Here is a 20,622-nt window from a genome sequence, read left to right on the forward strand (position 1 = left end):
ATTTTAGCAAAATTAAATATTTAGAGTGACAAATTACAAGAATTTGTATTTTATTTTTAATTAATGAATCATGTTATAAGGAAACAAATGAATTATAATCATAATGAAAATCAATACACGATATAACTAATATAAATAAATATTTTCAAAAATAAGAGAGAAATTATAAATAAATAACATGGAAAATACAATCAATAATCAAATTGAGATATTTGAACCTCTAACCTCATAATGAAAATGCAAGAATTTTGACTAATAGATTAACCATGTTGGTTTTGCAAAGATTTTGTCCAAAACAAAAAAAAAAAAAAAAACAAAAACAAAAATAGACGATGAGATATAAAAAATTATGACATACTTTGAATTTTAAAAATTAATTATTTTTCAAATAAGGGTAAAAGTGAGATTTCCAAAAATTGAGGGGGAGCACGTGACCCTCCTAGTCCCAACGTGCCTCTGCCCCTGGTGGTAATGGTGGGACAAAGGTGGAAGTGGGGTGGTGGGATGGTTGCAACGGTGATGGTGGTTGTGGCCATGTTGATAGTGATGGAAGTGAGAGTAATGATGGTAGTGTTATATTAATTATCAAACGCATTAGTTCTTCTAGATTTTAAAAAAGTTAAAAAGTGACTAAAAGAAGGGTAAGGGGTCACTGCTGTGCGTGAGGCACAACAATGACTGTGGTGCATCCATTTGAGGTATATTATGGCTTTATTTTTATGATCCAAACCGTCCATTTTGTAGAGTTTGTTGAGTACTTCATGTCTACCAAAAATCATATTAATCAGATATCAACAACAATATGATCGATAACCAAAAAAAATAAATAATAAGTTTTATTTTGAGAAATAACATAAATAATATGCAATTCGATCATATAGTTGTTGATATCTGATTAATATGATTTTTGGTAGGCATGAAGTACTCAACAAACCCTACAAAATGGTCGGTTTGGATCATAAAAATAAGGCCATAATACACCTCAAATAAATGCACCACAGTCACTGTTGTGCCTCACGCACAGCAGTGACCCCTTATCCCTAAAAGAATAATTGCCAAACTTTACCTTATAATTTTTTGTTTGTAGATAATTAATAAAAAATAATAAATAAATAAATTGATCTAATAATAGTAACCACACAATTTGATTATATTTACCTTTAGAAGACAAATATAATGAAACCATTTGCTATGATTATTGCGTTAATCAAATATATTTTATATAAATAATCTATACCCAATAATAAAATGAACATATTGAAAAATTGAAATATAATTCCTGATGGATCCACATGCCCAAACTACACCATTCTATTCATATATTCCTTTCAATCCATTAATTGGACTACAGGATCCGATTGAGAGGTGGTGGGCCCACCTCGGGATCACGTTGGTAATTTAAATTATTCATCTTCTAGTGTCATAGAGTAAATCATATATGGAAAAAAATACGTTTGCTCAAACACTGATAGCCATATGATTGGATTACATTTGCTATTAAAAAAATAGATTGTGAGTATGATTTCGAGAGTGTACCATTTATTTTTTTTAACAGATAAATATAATTTAATTATGTGACTATCAATATACAATTAACTTGATAAACGATCTACTTAACATACACTAAAAATGAGCAATTTAGGTTATCAACATAAATCCAAAGTGAACCAGAGTCCCTCATGTTTGTTAGAACAAATTGGATTAGATGGGATTAGCATGGTTAGGATTGTTAGTTCTAGAATTATTTATCCCTATTATACATATATCATGGTGATCATGGTAATATACCATGTGAACCATCTAAGTCGTCTCTGTGGCGCACAACTTAGGCGGTCCCCTATGGCACACCACCTATGCTGCCTCCTGGCGTATAATCCAAACCGCTCCCTGTGGTGCACAACTCAAGTTGCCCTATGTGGCGCATCACCTGAGTCGTCTCTTCGCGTACCACCTAAGTCACTTCCTTGGCACACTTTCTTATAAGTCGCCCCCTGACACACAATGTCGTCTGTTGCCATCACCGTTCAGCACCACGTCATAAGTTACGTGTGTGCCATGTCTACTAGTTCAACATCCATTACTTCCTTACATCAGTCCGACATGATAATATAATAAAATTATGTGGTTGCTATTATTAGATCAATTTATTTATTTATTATTTTTATTAATTATTTACAAAAAAAAACTATAAGTTAGAGTTTGGCAATTACTTTTTAGTCACTTTTTAACTTTTTAAAATCTAGAAAAACTGATACGTCTGATAATTGTTAAAAAAGTTACATTTTTTGTTAATGAGAAAATTGCTATTTTTAACTCTATTTATTTATTTATTTTTACGTCAAGCAAAAAAACTTTTACCTATTGACTTGTTTAGTCAAAATACAACTTTTTAATACATGTCAAACAAAACTTAATATGAATGACCCCAAATCAATGAAGTAAAACTGATATTGCACCATATTGGAGGCAACACAAATTCACACTTTATATAAGTTGATGTACTTATCAACTTTAGCCCAACATCATTGCCACAAAAATTGGTTGAGCCCTAGCCCTCCAAACCACTACTCCACAAACAATGGCTAAAAACTCAGGAAAAAAAAAAAAAAAAAATCTCAATCAAACTAAGCAAGTAAGCCTACCCCAAAAGGAGAGATTTTTAGATTCAATGTATGTGCTAATATTGGTTGGAGTAAGAATGTCATAAAACCATCATACACTTCCCAACTTTTTTACATGATAGATATCAGTGTAAAAATGTGGTCCTCATTAGGGATGTTATCATCTTTTTGAAGTGGGTCATTGTAACAGACTAGTGATTCTAATCATACACATGCCACGTTGTTGAGAACTCCTTATCCATGTTGTAAGATTTCTTTTAGCAAAGGTTGGGTGCTTTTAGATTGGCATATTTAAAAGTGTAATTTCTTTTTGAATCTTTTACAAGTTGATTTTGGATTTACAGTTTGTTTAGGAATTTTTGAGAGAAAAGAAAAGAAGTGAAAAGATATTGTTCTCACTCATTTTTGTTTAATTAAACTGAAGAGAAAAAAGGAAAAGAAAAAATAGTGATTATTTGCCCGTCTTATTTGGATACATCAAAGAAAATAGAAAAAATTATTACAGGTTATATTACCAATACAACCGCTATATATATATATATATATATTAGTACCTAGAAGGACAATTTTAATATTATACAATGTTAGTAATCATTTATTACTTTTTTTTTTCTCCCAATCTCTTCACTTTTGGAGAGATTCAAAAAATGATCGTAGAGAAATCAATTTCTTTCCTTTTCCTCACATTTCTCTTATCTTTAGTAATCAAAATAAGTGATTAGGACCAAGAGAAAATATTATTTTTCATTTTCTTTCATTTACAAATCACCATCTCTCTCTCTCTCTCTCTCTCTCTCTCTCTCTCTCTCTCTCTCACACACACACACACACACGCACACACACACACACACACACACACACAAATTTAGGGTTCATGGTTGTTAGAGAGAGTGGTAGCCTAGGGTAAAGCTTTTGCAAGTGAGAGAAAGGGGGTAGTAGCTAGGGTTTTGTAGGTAATGAGATGGGTGGCAGTGTGGGGAGGGAAGCAGGTGAAGGTGTTAAATTATGGAAGAGATAGTGGTGGAAGGCATCGAGAAGAGAACGAAGGGACTAAGGGGGTTGGGGTGGTGCACAAGTGGGAAATAGCAGAGGAAAAATGAGCATGTAGGGGGAAATGAGCTTCGGGTGTGAAGGCAATAGAAATGAGGACATTGCATGTGATGTGGTGGCCAGAGAATGGATACAGGGTTTGAAGTGGTAGAAAGTAGTAGAAAGATGATGTTGTTGGAAATTTCTTAAAAACTTCAAAACTTTATTTGTATTTATTTATTATTTTATTTTATTTTATTATTTGTATTTATTTATTTGTTTATTTCTTTTTCAAACAATCATATTTATTTATAAGAGATTATTTCATTTTTACTCCTATACTTTGTTACGATTTTCAATGACCCACCCAGACTACTCTTATTTTCACGCGTACCCCTATACTATTTAAGTTACTATCAATTTTTCCCCAGCCATCAGATTTGAAACGAAAAAAGTTAAAAAAATTATATTTTGGCCCCAAATTTTAAAATAAAGATGCAAACCCAACATTTCCTACTAGAAAACCACCACCAGCAACCACCACTTTAAGCTCTTCTATCTCCTTCCTCATAACTCCGTTTCGCCTCATTTTAACGTCATTGGATTCAACTCACGGTCTTGTTTTCGTATCACATCTCATACATCTCGTTCTTCCTCTTTTTTGCATGTAATCGAAGCTCCGAAAGTTGAAAAAAAAAAGATTTTTCTTCTCATTTTTGACTTTTCTTTGAGCCATCTTTCGGACTTTATACTTTCTCGATTCTTGACGATTCTACTTCATTCTTCCGCTATTCTCTTCATCTCACTTCCTACTTCGCCCTACACTATCTCCATTTCTCACTTCCTCATGCAATGGATGGTTTTGGTATGCCGAAAGCTATATGAAAACTAATTTCGAAAATTTCAAGACATTCATCATTTGTTTTCTTCTCCATCTTCCTCATTCTTCTTCTTCTTTTTCTTCACTTATAACATGATGTGGAACATGGTTCTCGGCGGTAACGGAACTGGTGATGGTGATGGCGGTAATATAGTTCGGTGGAGGTGAAGTTGGTGGTTTGGATAGTGATTGGTCATTACCAACACATCAACCCGGACTTGGTCATAGTTGCAGAATATGTATAGACACCCATCCAACTCCCTTATACAAATATAAAAATCCTCATCAGAAAACTCCAGCTGTGGTACTAATCGATACTCCTCATTAGTAAGATCAAATGCAGCCACCAAAATATTAACACTATCTGATTCATAGTTTCGACTCACAACCCAATGTAAAGCACCACCGACATACACGCCATGCCAAAAACTATCCCTTAGATAATAAGAGAAATCTTGAATTTTTCGCCATGAATTCTACTTCAAACTGTAAACCCAACTTCAAATTCAAAAAACTGTCCCAATTTTTACCATGAAACTGAGTAGTCCTCATAAGTTTATAATTGTTAGTAACAAAATCATACCCAAATCAGTAAATTATGTTCCGATAACTAGTAAAAAAGAACAGTGAAAAAATCAAGATAAATGAAAATGGGTTTGAAAGTGATCAAGCGATCAACTTGTTTTCTGCTGTATCTGGAGATAGATTCTTGATAGGCATGTAAATAGAAAGATGATATATATCTCTTCATCAATTTCATCACCTTCATCAACTTCACTAACATCACCACCCGAACCACCAACTTCACCGCCACTGAACTCTATTACCGCCACCATGATCATTATTATCACCACCACCTTACAACACCAAACCCACATTTTTCACAACCAAGTTTCATTACTGCCACCATGAACATTACCACCACCGCCACCTTACAACACCAAACCCATCGCCATCGCCGTACTGCCACCACCATTATTACCAGTTCTATTACCACTTAGAACTATGCTCCACATCATGTTATAAGTGAAGAAGAAGAAGAAGAATGAGGAAGCTGGAGAATAAAACAAATGATGAATGTTTTGAAATTTTCAAAATTAGTTTTCAAACAATTTTCGGCATACAAAAACCATCCCTTACATGAAGAAGTGAGAAAGCGAGGTGAAGAGAATAGCAAAAGAATGAAGTAGAACCGTCAAGAATCGAGAAAGATATGAAGTCCGAAAGATGGCTCGAAAAAAATTCGAAAATGAAAAGAAAAACCTTATTTTTTTATTAACTTTTGGAGCTTCGATAGCATGCAAAAAGAGGAAGAACGAGATGTATGAGATGTGATATGAAAACTAGACCGTGAGTTGAATCCAACAATGTAAAAATGAGGCAAAACGGAGTTATGATGAAAGAGATAAAATGGCTTGAAGTGGTAGTTACTGGTGGTGATTTGTTGGTAGGAAATGGTGGATTTGCATATTTATTTTGAAATTTGGGGCCAAAATGTATTTTTTTAAAACTTTTTTCGTTTCAAATATGACAACAGAGACAAAATTGATAGTAACTTAAATAGCATAGGGGTACGCATGAAAATAAGAGTAGTCTACGGGGTCATTGAAAATCGTGACAAAATATAGGGATAAAAATGAAATAATCTCTATTTATAATTCAAATAGTGTTTGAATTCAAAAGCAATGGGTGTGTTTGTTCCCTAACAGACATGAAAGAGTCTTTATATACAGGACTCTAACTCAGGCAAAAAATACACAATATATTTTGATTTGATTTCTCTCTCTCCTCTCTTTATTGTATTTTCTATATTCTATATTTCTGGACAACCGATACAGACATGGCAAATCCATTTGGTGCAACTGTGTATTATGTCAGATCCCTGTAAATTTTTGGGTTGTATCTTGGAGTTGTTTGTGATCGTTAGAACCGGCACGAAAGGGAACACATAACGACTTTAGGACAGTGTCTTTGACGTGTCTCTCACAATTACACATGTTATTTTATGAACCTCCTTCTTCTTCTTCTTCAGTATTCTGTTATATATATATATATAATATAATTTTATCAAATTGTATCATATCTATTTTTAGATTCTGTTTTATTTAATGTCTTTATTCTGCAAAATTAATTTAGAGAAATTATTGTTCAACTCCCGCAACAATCTAAAGTCATTATTTCTATAAAATATTTAATCTTTTCATTATTTGTATTTTACAATTTAATTTGTTGATCTTGAACAAAAATGTTAAAAAATAATAATTTAAAAATTTATCTTCTCCGTCAATTCAGTAACATCGAATAGTAAATTTGCATTGCACAAATCTATTTAATCTTGTTGACTTGTATATTGATTCTATTAGATAAGTTTTGAGAGGTAACACTTGTTTGTTCTGTGTACTTTTATTCTATATTAATTATTCTTAGGAAAATTGTAGAGTGAAATTCAAAATTTCACATAATAAATATTATATTGTTTTAAAGTGTATAGTTATCTTATGTTTTCTTAAGTACAGAGCACTTCATACAATTTATGATATTTAACAAGCATTGTTCATGTAATAAATTATTTTGTTCAAATTTAATTTGTATCAAATACTGTCACATTTTACCAGCATATCTATCCTTAAATTATTAGTTATTAAATTTACACTTATAATAATATTAGTATTTGTTTAATAGTTATTTGTTGTAAATTAATATACTCTTCTTCTCTCTTGTTCTTTAAATATTTAAAATGGCTAATTTAGAAGAAGCTACTAGTGTGAAACCTGAGAAATTCAGTGGCCTAAATTTTGAAAGACAACAAAAACAAACAAAATATTAATTGACTGTATTAGGTCTTTTGGGTCTTGTGTCTGCCATAGAAGACCAAGATTTTGTTGGGTTTTAGTTGTGTCACCCGAACAAATTGAATTTCATTGCTATAACACGATACTTAGGCCCCGTTTGGGGACTTACTTTTTTAGTCAATTAGCAAAAAAGTTACTAAATTAGCCAAAAAGCCAACAACTCATACCAAAAAGTCAAAAATTCTCTTTTCTCTCTACTTTTTGCACATCTTTTCGTAATTAGCTAAAAAGTCATCCCAAACATACAAGTTTTTTTTTACCTACCTTTTTAGCCAAATAGCTAAAAAATTACTAAATTAACCTGTTCCCAAACGAGGCCTTAGTGTTTTGTTTGACTATTTGTATGATATGTATCACTCAACCAACTGTAGATGCTCATATTGTCTCCAATTTTAATAGATATAACCGAAAGATAACAAACTTATAGGAGACCAAATACATGAATTTTAAGAACTACTTAGGTGGCAACATTTGGGAGGGGAGTGGTGGTTGGGCACCATAGTAGTAAAACAAGTTAAACTATGTCATGATTCCCAAATACATTTCTCACCCTCAATTCCCCCACACAAAGTACACATTTTCAGGAAAAAAAAATTAAAATGCAAAATAGAAATTTAGGCGGCAAAATATAAAAGAAAACCCAATCAAACCACTCCACTTCTCACTTTATAGCAAACCTTTCCTCAACCCTTGGTAACATGATAGCCAAACTAATGGATCAATAAGACCTTCCTCAACCATGAATTGAGATCAAATTTTTTTAAAAGATAATACTTTTTGATTTTGCATATGAACATTTCCACGTCAGTCAATGTCCACAGTCCTCACTCCCAACACCCACACTTGACTTGTCAACCTCGCACACGTTGTACTGTTTGTATACTCTTGCCCGGTTCTCCGCCCACCATTGTTCCGCTTGTGTCTCACTAAACCGCCTCCGACTGCATCCAAACAGTTATAGGCCATGTTAAAATGAATATCTTATCAAACTTCTTTTACCAAAATATTGTACTATTTGGTATCATTGCTAGTTTTCTGTTTTTTTATTTCCAAAGCAAGGAATCGTGTTATTTATTTATTTAATTTTATATTTTTATAAAAATTTTATAAAAAAAAAAAAACATATTTGGTACACATTTCCAAAACAAAAACAAGAAAACATATTGTGTGAGTTGCAAGAGGGGGTTGCGGATGGAATGACCAGAGGGGAGTTGCCAGAGTAGGAATGGCCAACGCTGTTTTCATTAACAGTACTCAAAATTTTTGAAAACAAAACCAGAAAAACATAATTAAGAAACGTTACCAAACTGACCCCAAAATGAAGTTATCATTAACAACCAATAACTATGAGGTTTAACTTCCAATATGCTGTGCAACAAAGGAAAACAGTGTAACTTTATGCTATTCTTGTGGCTCTATCAACTCTTGAATATTGTCAGAATAAAAAAGAAGTGGCAAAATATGGTTGGAACACAGGAAACTTTTGTTGAACTCAAGAAAATCCAACTCCATAAATCACCACCTCCATTTCAATGACTACGCCAATTGGTCTCCTAATAATTCTAGTCACATAATAAATCCCTGGGTTAAATTAAATTTATATCATCACTAGTTTACCTCAATTCTATCTTTTTGCATAGAAAAATATCTGTGTAGCAGTTGCAAAAGATTCTAGTAGGTATTTCAAGTACAAGAAGCTGGGTTTGATTAAAATGATATTTGGAGAAGAATAGATACAAACATACCTGAACCGTACTCGCTTAAGATCTATAACACCGCCAGGTAAGGAGGTACGCGTGATTTAAACACCTGGCTTGTCTTGCACAACCCATTCATTGTCATTACGAGAATCACCTTCTTTAGTTCTGCCACCATTTCTGGTTGTTGTTTCTGACTGGCCTTGTCTGCTTTGGCCTGAACTGCGGTTACCAGCAGTAAGTGACTTGATCACTTCCTTTACGGTTTCCAACTCTACTTCTTGAAGTTGAGCTTTCAGGGTAAGATTTTCCACCTAAGGTAAAGATTGGTCAGACGACACAAAAGAACACCAACATTGTTTGAAACTGAGTGATAAATTATGGGAAAAGGAGACTCTTGTTTGTCTACAGACAAATCACATCTTCTATACGTCAGAGAAAATCTTTTTGACTAGTTCTCTAACCAAATAACAACTCATATTATTATATTGGAAGTAAACTCCACCTTTTTAATCCTAAATTTTATATCATTAACTACAAGGAAATTCTCTTTAGAGAAACAACATTTAAACTTACAGAAGATTTGGCTGGAGAAATAGCTATGCCCCTTGCCAAAGTAAACAAAAGAAGCTAAAAAATAAACAGAACAAAACAAAAAAAAGAGGACAAATTAAAGTTCAAAAGGTTTGCGTTTAACTCTTGAACTTCATTGACCAGCTTCCATAGTGATTAGCTGGGTTTTTGCACAATGAACAAAAACTGGCCTTGGACCTGGAAACACAACTAGTTCAAATGGTATGGTTTTAGAACTTCATAGACCAGCTCCTACAACACAAACTTTGGATTATGTACCATGTATCACCACATATATTCACCAGAATATGTGTATATATTCACTCGCTTGCATGCACAAACAAACCCAGAGAAAAGATGTGGACACCAATATCCTAACCGTTCCCATAATGTCAGTCATCCCAAGAAAAGAAAGGCATTTATAAAAAAAACTTTAGCTTCTATGGATTATTAGGCACCGCTCCTTCACCTTTTCCACATATTAGTACACCACTATTCCCATTGCTTCATCAAACTTCAAATTGAAAGAAACATTCCCAACGAATTACAGAAGCAGATGACTGTCAAGCAAGATAATACTAGTACCTGTTGTCTTAACCTAGTAACTTCTTGGCTAAGGCTATCGTTTATTCTCTTAGCATCATCCACAACAATTTTCGGAGAGGTAAGTCCACCAAGAGTAGGTGTTGGTGTCGTGGAACGAGGTGGGCTTGATCGTCTTGATATTAGCGATGTTGCCCAAGAAACAATTCTGGACCCAAGTACAGAAGCTGAGAAAAACTTCTTGGACGAGCAAAACATTGGATTAAATGATTTAGAGACATTAAAATCCCCCCATTGTGAATTCCCATTTGGAATAGGTGACACACGACTACTGTTGAATTCTGGTTTCTTGTTTCTCTTGGAAGACCGACTTTCCACTCGTTTGAAGGACTCCATGGAGGAAAATCTAGCAAGCTGAGGACGAGATCTGGAAGATCAAGCACTGTAGAACTGCGATGATTACATTATCACAACTTAACCATGCACACAAAAACCATTATCAATTACAATGGTGCAAAAAACAAACAGATCCTGCATGGAGTAAAAGAACTCAAGGGTACCAAATTACGTTAGTTAGGGCAGAACGGTGGAAAAATAGGTATGCCATTGATTTCTCATGGATGCTGCAATACGATGAGGATTATGTAAAACTTCGGCAATCTAACACTCTACTCAGCCCCACTGTAGACTTTGACATCAATGAATATTTACCATTCCTTCATAAGCTTTAAAGTGTAGACAGAGTAGTTATACAATGATATTGTCGTCACAGCAAGAAACTTACAGTGCGCTGCCCTGAAATGATTTTAGACACGTGCCTTAGTTTGAGGTGTTTCTCCTCTTCCCCTGAGAACCAAATTAGTACAGATTCATCCTGAAAGCAATAACACCACAGGTTTTAAATAATTTTAGCAGTGAAACTCTACTTTCAGTGAAATACAAATCAAGGAAGCTATTGTTTGACAATAACACAACTAATGGCAGGTGATTTGAGTATTAAAATAATTTGAAAATGAATATAAAATAAGCATATACATAAGACAATTATATATAGGAGGAAATATGTGTATCCTGTATTACATAAAGTCAAAATGAAAATAAAACAACACAATTCATCAAGCATTTGCATTCAATTTTCTGACAAGCCAGTTTGCTTCCAGCTTATAGTTTAGGGGGAGTGATTCAACAACCTATTTTGCAATTAGGCAAGGAAATAAGGTGTTAAATGGTGGGAGTGAAAGCACAAAAGGTTCACATGATTTGTGAGCATAAATATTATATTTGGCATGATAGAATGTGATTGCCAACGAGAGAAATGTGGTGTACAAGACAGCTACAGAAGGTAATTCACTACGGGGGTTAGAGTTACAACCACCAATCAACATGAAGATTTATTCCTATCCCAGTAACAATGAATAAGCAAAATTGCCAACATAAACCGGTTGAGTAGTTATAATTAACCTGCACAACAACCAGTTAACATAAAAGCCACTGAATTTTAAACATATCACCACCATGTTTTTGTTTTTGCCTACATTTTGGGCATGTTCATAAGCAAGATTTCAACCAAATAGTACTGTGCAAAAAAAGCGTCTTAATATAAATTATCAAAAACAGAATAATTATAAGAAATGGTCCTCGGTTCCAGTCAACATTCAGATGTTAGCAAGATCACAAACAATTATGGGTATAATAGTTGCCATTGCTGGTTAAGAAACAAGCTACTGAATTTTGGACTATAGTATCCTGCATGCATTCACAGCAATACTCTGACCTTTTGAAAGGTAACTGATAAATAGTTGCATAAAGGCATAACTAATCTTTAGGTCACTATAATAGGAGTATGGACATAAATAATGATATATCAACTACAGATTCTAGAACTTAAAAATAACATAATAATAAATTAAAAATTCCAGGTTATCATTACATGAAATGCAAAAGCAGTAGCAGCAACATAAAATAATATACATTTATTAGTAGGATTGTTCTTGCTGCAGTTGATTGTGGTGGTGGTCAAATAAATGAACAGAAGTACGAAAGGCACATTGATATCTAGAAACATCAAACAAACTTACATTTGCCAGTCGGAAGGGACAAAACTTAGGCTTCCCCCTTCTTCCATACTTGAGCAAATATGCCCCTTTCTTTGAGAGCAGTAATGGCCTGTTGTAAAGATCAGCCAAAACCTAAATTAAACAAGTTCAGCACTTTTGCCGACAGAAAGACTAGCAATCTACGTTCAAGGTAAAGTCACAGTAATAGGTTAAAGACCAAAAAAGTAGCAAAAATTTTATTCAGATGATGGGGACAAATGCGTAGTTACAAAGACCGCAGATGCAGGAGGAACTTGAAGCTATATTGTATATACTGTAAAATCTTCATGGTTACTCAGGCAGGTGATAGAGTAAATATCCATAGGATTTTAACATCAACCTTCGAGTAACATTATTCTATTGAGTTATGGTGCAATGCAGTAAGACCCCTCCTCAGGTCTCTAAGTGGTTCTTCATTCTTATCTCTCTTTTTTATGCATAAGGAACTAGCTGTAAACTTCTCGCAATAATAATAATAATACCAGTATTCTGGACAGTGATAATCTGAAAGTAAGAGATTAATACATGTCATTTTTTTTCTTTTTCTTTTCTTGATGAACGGATGTCTGGGCCAACTTACGCGCACCTCGACCAATCCTGGGACTTATGCAAAGTGCCCCCTCCACATGGATCAAGCAATCTTGGACAAAACCAACGGACGTGGCCCAAGGAGTTGATAGTACTTAGTGGGAGTTGAACCTGAGACCTGGAGAGAGTACACCCCCAAGCCCCAAGTTGCACCCACTAGGCCAACCCCTTGGGATTTACTAAGGTTTTAAAAAGCAGTTGCCACAATTACGTAACACCGTTATGTAACGGTTGTGGTGGTTACCGCCACCTGTTTCGGCCGCTATAGTGGTGTGACGGAAATTCACACGTGTAATTGCTGTTTCGGTGTTATGTAACGGTTGTAGCGGTACCATAATGGCCGTAACAGCCCATTACACACTTTTACAATATTCTAAATAGCTTCATTTTCAAAACAAAAAAAAAAAACCAAAAGCTTACAAAAAAAAAAAGAACAAATACTCAAGTAATTCAAGCCCAAACAAAGAATCTTATATGTATTTTTTTCTTTATAATTTATTTTTTAATTTTTATTTCATTACACTAGCGCATAATTTTTTTATTTTTCTTTTTTATTTTTATTTTTATTTTTTCACACAATTTGAAAAAAACTTACCAATACCCATATATTGTTTTTCTTCATAATCACATTTATTAAGGTTTGAAATAGATTTTGATCAATTTTTGTTAGTTTTTAAGTATGATCCAATATATTTCATATTTTTAAATCAATATAAAATGAGCTTTTTACATTTTATTTCAATAATTAATGATTTTAAGAATAATTGATTTTAAATGTTTACAAATTATTTTTGGCCAATACCTAAACTAATTGAATAAAACATATTCACAATTATTAAATGAAATAATTATAAAAATAAAAATTAAGCCATAAACAATAATTATTTTGAGGCATTTTTTTAGACAACGCTTTATAGCTAACTAAATAAAATTATTTACAATTAAGTATTAAATGAAATGATTATAAAAATAAAAATTGTGCCATTAACAAAAGTTATTTTTGAGCTACTAATTTTATTATTATTTTTTTGAAGACATTTTTTAAGCAACACATTACAGTAACAAAATAAAAAAATATTTACAATTAAATATTAAATAAAATGATTACAAAAACAAATACAACTATTGTTTATATATTTTTTATTTTACATGCTCATGTAATGAAATAAAAATTAAAAAATAAATTATAAAGAAAAAAAAATTATATAAGATACTTTATTTGGGCTTGGATCACTTGAATATTTGTTTTTTCTTTTTTATATAAGTTTGTCTTTTTTTTTTTTGAAAATGAATCTATTCAGGCTATTGTAAAAATGTGTAACGTACCGTTACGGCCATTACTTAACACCAAAACGGCCGTTACACATGCGAATTTACATCACACTGCTATAGCGGTCGTAACGGGTAGCGATAACCATCACAACCGTTAGGTAACAGCATTACGTAACGGTTGTAACCGCTTTTTAAAACCTTAAGATTATATGCACAAGGGGACACAGATTCACTAGTAAAAACTCAGCCTATCAACCCCGAAGTTGTGGGTTTGAACTTAAGGGCCACCAGTTTGTGCAAATAATGCCAAAGATTAAGGCCTTGTTTGGTTTGTTTCTCAGAAAAAAATTTGGGAAAAATTCTCTACAAACAAATTTTTAAGAGTAATCAAACCAAACAAATTTTTTCAAAAAAAATCTCAAAATTTTGTATGGTTACCTACTTTCCAAAATCACTATCTCTCTCATACACATCAAATCAATCACTTTTTTTAAAACTCTCTTCCCAAAACAATTTTCCAAAACCATTTCTAAAAAAAAACAAACTAAACAAGTTTTCGTACTTTTTATCTAAAAAACTACTCTACAAACACAAACCAAACACACCCTAAGTCTATACTCAATCTCCCCCTCCTAGACCCTCATCCAACGGGGACTAAGCTGGACGAATTGTTTAAGATCATATGTGCCATTAAAGAAAATTAGAAACAGGTAGAAGTTGAGAAGTAAAGTGCCTACTTACCCAAAAATAAAAATAAAAATAGTATCAATTTCTGCCGCTAAAGCCTTTCCAAACAAGTTCTAACCAACCTAAATACTTCCCCTCCCTTTGGCCTTTAATTCTACACCAGAGCCCCCAAAATTAGCCACTGTTTTAAGAATTTTAGCACATTGTTTACAAAATCCAGCAAGCAGGAACTTTTAAATCCTAGCAAGTTACAAGTCTTTTCAAATCCCCAAAACCTCAATCCTTGCTTCCACCTTTTAGGATCATAACTTAGGAAGCCACCCAGACACCAACCACAAGCAGCCTTGGCTTAAGTTTCTTAAAGCTGTGCTGCACCACATCTTTTCTCGATAGCAGGCACGAAAACTTGAGAATATCCTAGATATGAGGCTTATACTACCCAAACATATCTATAAACAGAACACACACTTTAGTTTTGAACATATATCTGAATGCTTCCAGAAAGATGTGTTCAACAAGATTGATAAAAGGCCTTTCTAGAACATATTAATTATTTTAGAAAAAGCATTAACAATATTATACACTTGACCAATTTTGAAGTGAGAACAAAGAGGATAAATGATTTTGAATCCAATCCAAATGTTTGGATCAATGTACATAATTCATGTTCACTTGGATGAAATTTAATATCGCATATTTAGAACTTAGAATAATAAAAATTTCATACTAATGAGTAGGGGTGCTCACGGGCCCAGACTATCTGCCAAAACTGACCCAACCTGACCCAATCCACTTACTTTTAAACGGTTTAGATGGTATAGGCGGACAAAATTTTTCCAAATCCGTCTATGTTTGGACAGATGGCAGATGAAAGACTACCCGACCCAACCTGATTTGCCAACCCTCCTTCAGAAAATGATAAAAGACATTTTATTTAATAATAATATTAACTATTTATGAAATATGAAAGTTTGGCCTTTATTTAAATTATAAAAAATGAAGAATAAAAATTTTAGACTCAAACAAAGGCGTAAAACAGTAAAAAATTACTCTAAAATAGTTATTAAAAAAACATAAAATAGTAAAGTCCAAACTGCCAAATCGATCCGCATCCACCCATCAACCCACACGGCCTGCTCAATCCGCATTAGCTAACTAAACGGACGGATGCGTATTAATTTTTTCTAATCCGCCTAAGTTTGGACAGATGGCAGATGGAAGGCCACCCAATTCGCGAGCACCCCTGCTAATGAGTGTTTGCACATTGCATAGATACATACATGCATGTAAATATCGTGGGTCCAAGTATGCTGTGATTATTCTTCTATGCATAAGTTCAGTTAAAGCCTAGTCATTTTAGATGTTTTTGAGTACACCTAGTTCAAGCTTTGTTCATATTCATATTAGTGAACATCTTAGAATAAAATTCCCAACGAAATCCAAGTGGTCTCCAGTTTGGGTTAGTAATAATAAAGACATAAATAAAGAAAAAGGTTACGATTTGTAGGTATTTGGTAGTGAGGTGGTCAATAGTGGACCTCTGTGAAGATGGTGGGAACTCCAAAACTGTTGGAAGCCAACTCACTTATGGCCAGGTGGTCAGTCTCCTTGACTGACATAGCGAACATATTTGGCCTATGATTGCATCCACCCCATGATTCAGACCTCGAAGTTTGTATCATGAGAGCTAGAGAGTTTAGTATGACACTTCGGAGAGATCATGGCATGGAGTAGGTGGTAGATATGATATCTCTTTCGAGGTGTTAGGTGTTAGGTCAACGTCCCTCTCTCTTTAAAATTGGTCAAGGAGGAGCTACTCAACGAGGCCTTAATTCTAAACTCCAATCCACAATCCTCCAAAAATCCTTAGTAGTGGATTCCTAGACCCTGCTCCCAGCTTATGATGTCTAATGAAGCCATTATAGTAGTAATAGTAACCCCAGGTAAGCAGGTAACTAGATAAGGGCAACAGGCACACCAAAGGCCAAGCTATGCTGCTGCCACCGCCAAGTGGGTGTGACCGAGTAGAGGCACACCGATTGAGCAGTGCCCTTAATCACTCCTAGCATTAGCATACCCTATAAAAATGAGGTATGTAGGGCCATGGCCAAATGAGGGCTTGTTTGGGCAAGCTAGGGATGTCAAGCCATGGCACTTATGACAGAGTCCCTGAGATTGGCTCAACTGAGTAGTATAGTGGGCTATGCCTCTGGCTCTAATACTTCATACGACATTTGAGTGCGCTAGTGGACAGAGCAACCATACTTAGTGTCTATATGCCTCCACTTAGGATAAACATATGACCCCAACAAGTTCGCACAGGAACATCGTGGTGCCTCTCGAGGACTGATGCATGGAGATGATGATATTGAGGCACGTGCCATCCATAGGACTGCCACGGCACAAGGTCAGTATAGATACCCACATAGTAAACCTTAAGTTACAAACATAAACTGATGGCTTTTTTGGCGAAAGTATAGTAACAAGAAAAAAGATCATATTGAAATTTTCAAATGGATATGAACATGACTTTTCTTTCCAACTTTTTGATCACATCAACTTTTGTTTTATATTTTTATTCTAAATTAGTATGTTGATGGTTAGGTTTATTGATATTTTAGTAATATCCTTAGAGCCAATTATCTATTTTTTGGTATAGGGTCATTGGTTGTCTTTGAGTCCAAATTATATTATTGGGTCTTTATGTGACCTTTAATAGGTTTTAAATAGTTTTAGTAGTCAAAATATCAAAGTTCTCTACTCTAAAGTCTCAACCCTGAGGTCCGAGAAGTGCAACTCCCAATAAGTACCTATATGAGCTTTCCACGTAATGAAGTTGACATTCAGTAAGTTTGAGACTGTGTTCATGGAATGAAGCTTAACCAATATAGGAGCTTAGCCTAAAACTCGAGGTGATCATTGGATCCTCCCCCTCCTTCCGTTACTTAATGTCAAAAGCCCTAGGACAGCACATTTCTTCATAAATGCCTAAACTATCAAGCCCTAATCCTTTTCTATACCTTCTAGCCTTTGGTTAAGGCCCAAACCGCAATAATTACTCGTCTCATAAATGTTTCTTTCTTACAAGTAAAGATTTATTAGAATAGGCATGACAAAGGGAGTGCCACCCATATTACTCATTTCATAAACTTTTAGTACTTCATTTTTCTTATCTTTTTTTAGTAAGAATTTATTGAGAAAATGCATCGAAAGGGGAAGCAACCAACGTAAATCAAACAAGACACTAAAACACATCCTCAAACAGAGGTCTAAAATCATATACACTCCAAACTTATAGTACTTTTGTTAGAAACCAGTGACATTACTTTTTGAACCAAGCCAATTCCAACCCTTTTCTATCTTCTAATGCTAGCCTACAACCGTTCTTCTACCTTTTATTACACCAAAAAGCTTTCCATGACCCTAGGATACCATGATGAGCAACACCATTCTCACTTTCAAATGCTTTCCTACGTCACTTTTTATGAACTAATATCCAACAATCCAACTTATATTTGTTCTTCTACGCATTATAGCTCTAGGGCACCAAAATGTTTTTCACAATTTATTTTATTTTATTTAATATAAAAAAAAAGAAAAAAGAAAAAATGAGAGAGAGTCAATGTTAACACTACCCCTTCTTTTCACTTTTTTCTTAGGTTCAACTTCTCTCAATTATCTCCTTATCCAGAAATTATATACCGGCTGGTCTTATTTACCCATTTTTTCACCCCTTTACTTCACCTCCTATGTGTATTCATGCAATAAATCTCATGTGTATATATGGGAACTTATCATGCCACATGAGAAGTTACATAGGAAGTGGAAAGTGTTGGTAAAATGTTTAGGTAATATATTGCTAAGTCACAAATTTTCCCAAAAGCCCAAGTTGTTAGGAGACAAGCTATCTAACACCCTCCCTCACATGCAACCCCATCTTGCATGTAGAGAGACAAACAAAGAACCAAACAGAATGAGAAGCAAACAAGAGGAAGAAAGCAAACGGGGATATAATAACAAATGTTGACAAGCAAACAACCAAACAGAGAGGAAGAAAAAAAATGGGGATATAATAACAAATGTTGACGGAGAGACTTGAACCAAGACCTCTCTCAACAGGATCGGATACAATATTAAGCCATCAATTTTTCCAAAAGCCTAAGTAGTTAGAAAATGGGCCTAACAATGTATATAAAGCTATCTAACAAGCAACACTCTTTTATGAACTCGTTTTCCCCCAATGTTCTGGACCAAAGGTATTTCATCTTTTCCCTCACCCCAATATCTTACACCCTAATGGCATATGTGGTATAATTTTGTTTTCTTTGTTATTGTTTTTCATTTTCATTTTCATTTCCCATGTTTTTGGAAACAAAAGCAATGAAAAGTTCAAAACCACTTGTCATTTTCATATCATTTCTCACAAATTTGAAAATTGGCCAGTTTTTAGAAAATGATCATCAATTCACTTCCAAACTTCAAAAAAAAAAAACCAAAATCACAAACATCAAACCGCAATTGTACACCGAAGATCGATTTAATCATCAAGATCTTCACTCCAAGCATCAGAATTGCCGTGATTGCAGAAAAACAAGTATAGTAAAGTACAGAACGCTTGACATACACTTGTCAAACTTCACAATCAGTCAGTGAAACAGTGAGAAATGCAGTTTTGTGTGTTAGGTTTTTTGTACGGAGAAAAAGCGATCGAAGAAGAGACGAAACTTTACTGATTTCGATGATTGAGGACTCACCGCAGCTCGATTTTGGACCGAGAGAATCGGAGACGAGATCAGCGCAAAAGTGAATCAGAATCTAGGAGAATGGTTGGATCTTGTAGTAATCAGTTGCAGAGGAGAGAGAAAGCGAGTTTTGTAGAGAGAGAAAGAGCACCAGGGGAGAAGACAAGAGAGCGAGAGAGAGGGGTTTTTTTTAGATTAAGCCAAATTAGCAACCTATTTCTCAAATTACGGTTAATTTGGACGGAATTTTCAAACTAAACTAGAGTGTTATTACAAATTATGCTTTTACTGTTTCCATCCTGCGAAAAATTTGTGAAATAATATAAGCGTGATTACACACTTTTTATAAGCGTGGTTACATGCTTTTAATTAAGAGACTTGGTTATAAATTACACTTTTAAGTTAATCATAAAACGTGATTTCAAACCATGTTTTTAAGGGAAATAATTTTTTTTTTCTTCAGAAAACATTGATTTCTAACTATGCTTTCATAATTAAACTGTGTTGTAAAAAAAGCGTGATTAGAAACCACACTTTCAATACTGCACCAAACACTCTCTCTCTCTCTCTGACACACACAAGACTCACACACACTCACACTCACACTCAATATATATAAATTGTAATATATATTTATAATTTAATATATATATATAAATTTTATTTCATAAAATTGAAACCAATATTAAATATATATAATAATAATTTATAATAGTAAATAATAATCAACTATATAAAATGATTATTTTTTTTATTTTAATTCTTAATTTTTTTTTATTTTACTGTTTAGGGATAAAATTTATTTTTTTTATTTTAGGATTTAAGGTTTAATTCTTAAAATTTATTTTTTTTATTTTAGGGTTTAGGATTTATAAAAAAAAATAAATTTTAAGAATTAAACTATAAATTCAAAACCCTAAACCCTAAATCCTAAACTCTAAAATAAAAATAAATAAATTTTAAGAATTAAACCCTAAACCCTAAAATAAAAAATAAAAAAAATTATCCCTAAACACTAAGGTAGTGTTTGGTAACATTTACG

The 20,622-nt window shown here is 33.6% G+C and overlaps 1 protein-coding gene across 1 annotated transcript; it reads right to left on the reverse strand.

Annotated features, from left to right (window-relative positions):
- Positions 1-7,762: 7,762 nt before the first annotated feature.
- On the reverse strand, positions 7,763-19,625 carry LOC114256472 (uncharacterized). The gene is made up of 6 exons (XM_082910845.1): positions 19,593-19,625; positions 12,274-12,384; positions 10,980-11,069; positions 10,238-10,609; positions 9,128-9,393; positions 7,763-8,323 (listed from the first exon to the last, which is right to left on the reverse strand). The coding sequence occupies exons 4-5, from the start codon at positions 10,589-10,591 to the stop codon at positions 9,184-9,186; spliced, it is 564 nt and encodes a 187-aa protein (XP_082766971.1). The 5' UTR covers positions 10,592-10,609; positions 10,980-11,069; positions 12,274-12,384; positions 19,593-19,625; the 3' UTR covers positions 7,763-8,323; positions 9,128-9,183.
- Positions 19,626-20,622: the final 997 nt, after the last annotated feature.

Source organism: Camellia sinensis, unplaced genomic scaffold (genome assembly GCF_055761805.1).
Source record: "Camellia sinensis isolate YWXY unplaced genomic scaffold, ASM5576180v1 Unanchor1, whole genome shotgun sequence".
NCBI lineage: Eukaryota > Viridiplantae > Streptophyta > Magnoliopsida > Ericales > Theaceae > Camellia > Camellia sinensis.

Excerpts from the sequence above, each read along its gene's own strand:
- LOC114256472 (XM_082910845.1), bottom strand. The coding sequence starts at position 10,591 with ATGGAGTCCTTCAAACGAGTGGAAAGTCGGTCTTCCAAGAGAAACAAG. Across the intron at positions 9,394-10,237 it reads TTACTAGGTTAAGACAACAG|GTGGAAAATCTTACCCTGAA; the intron begins GTACTAGTATTA and ends TCTTTACCTTAG.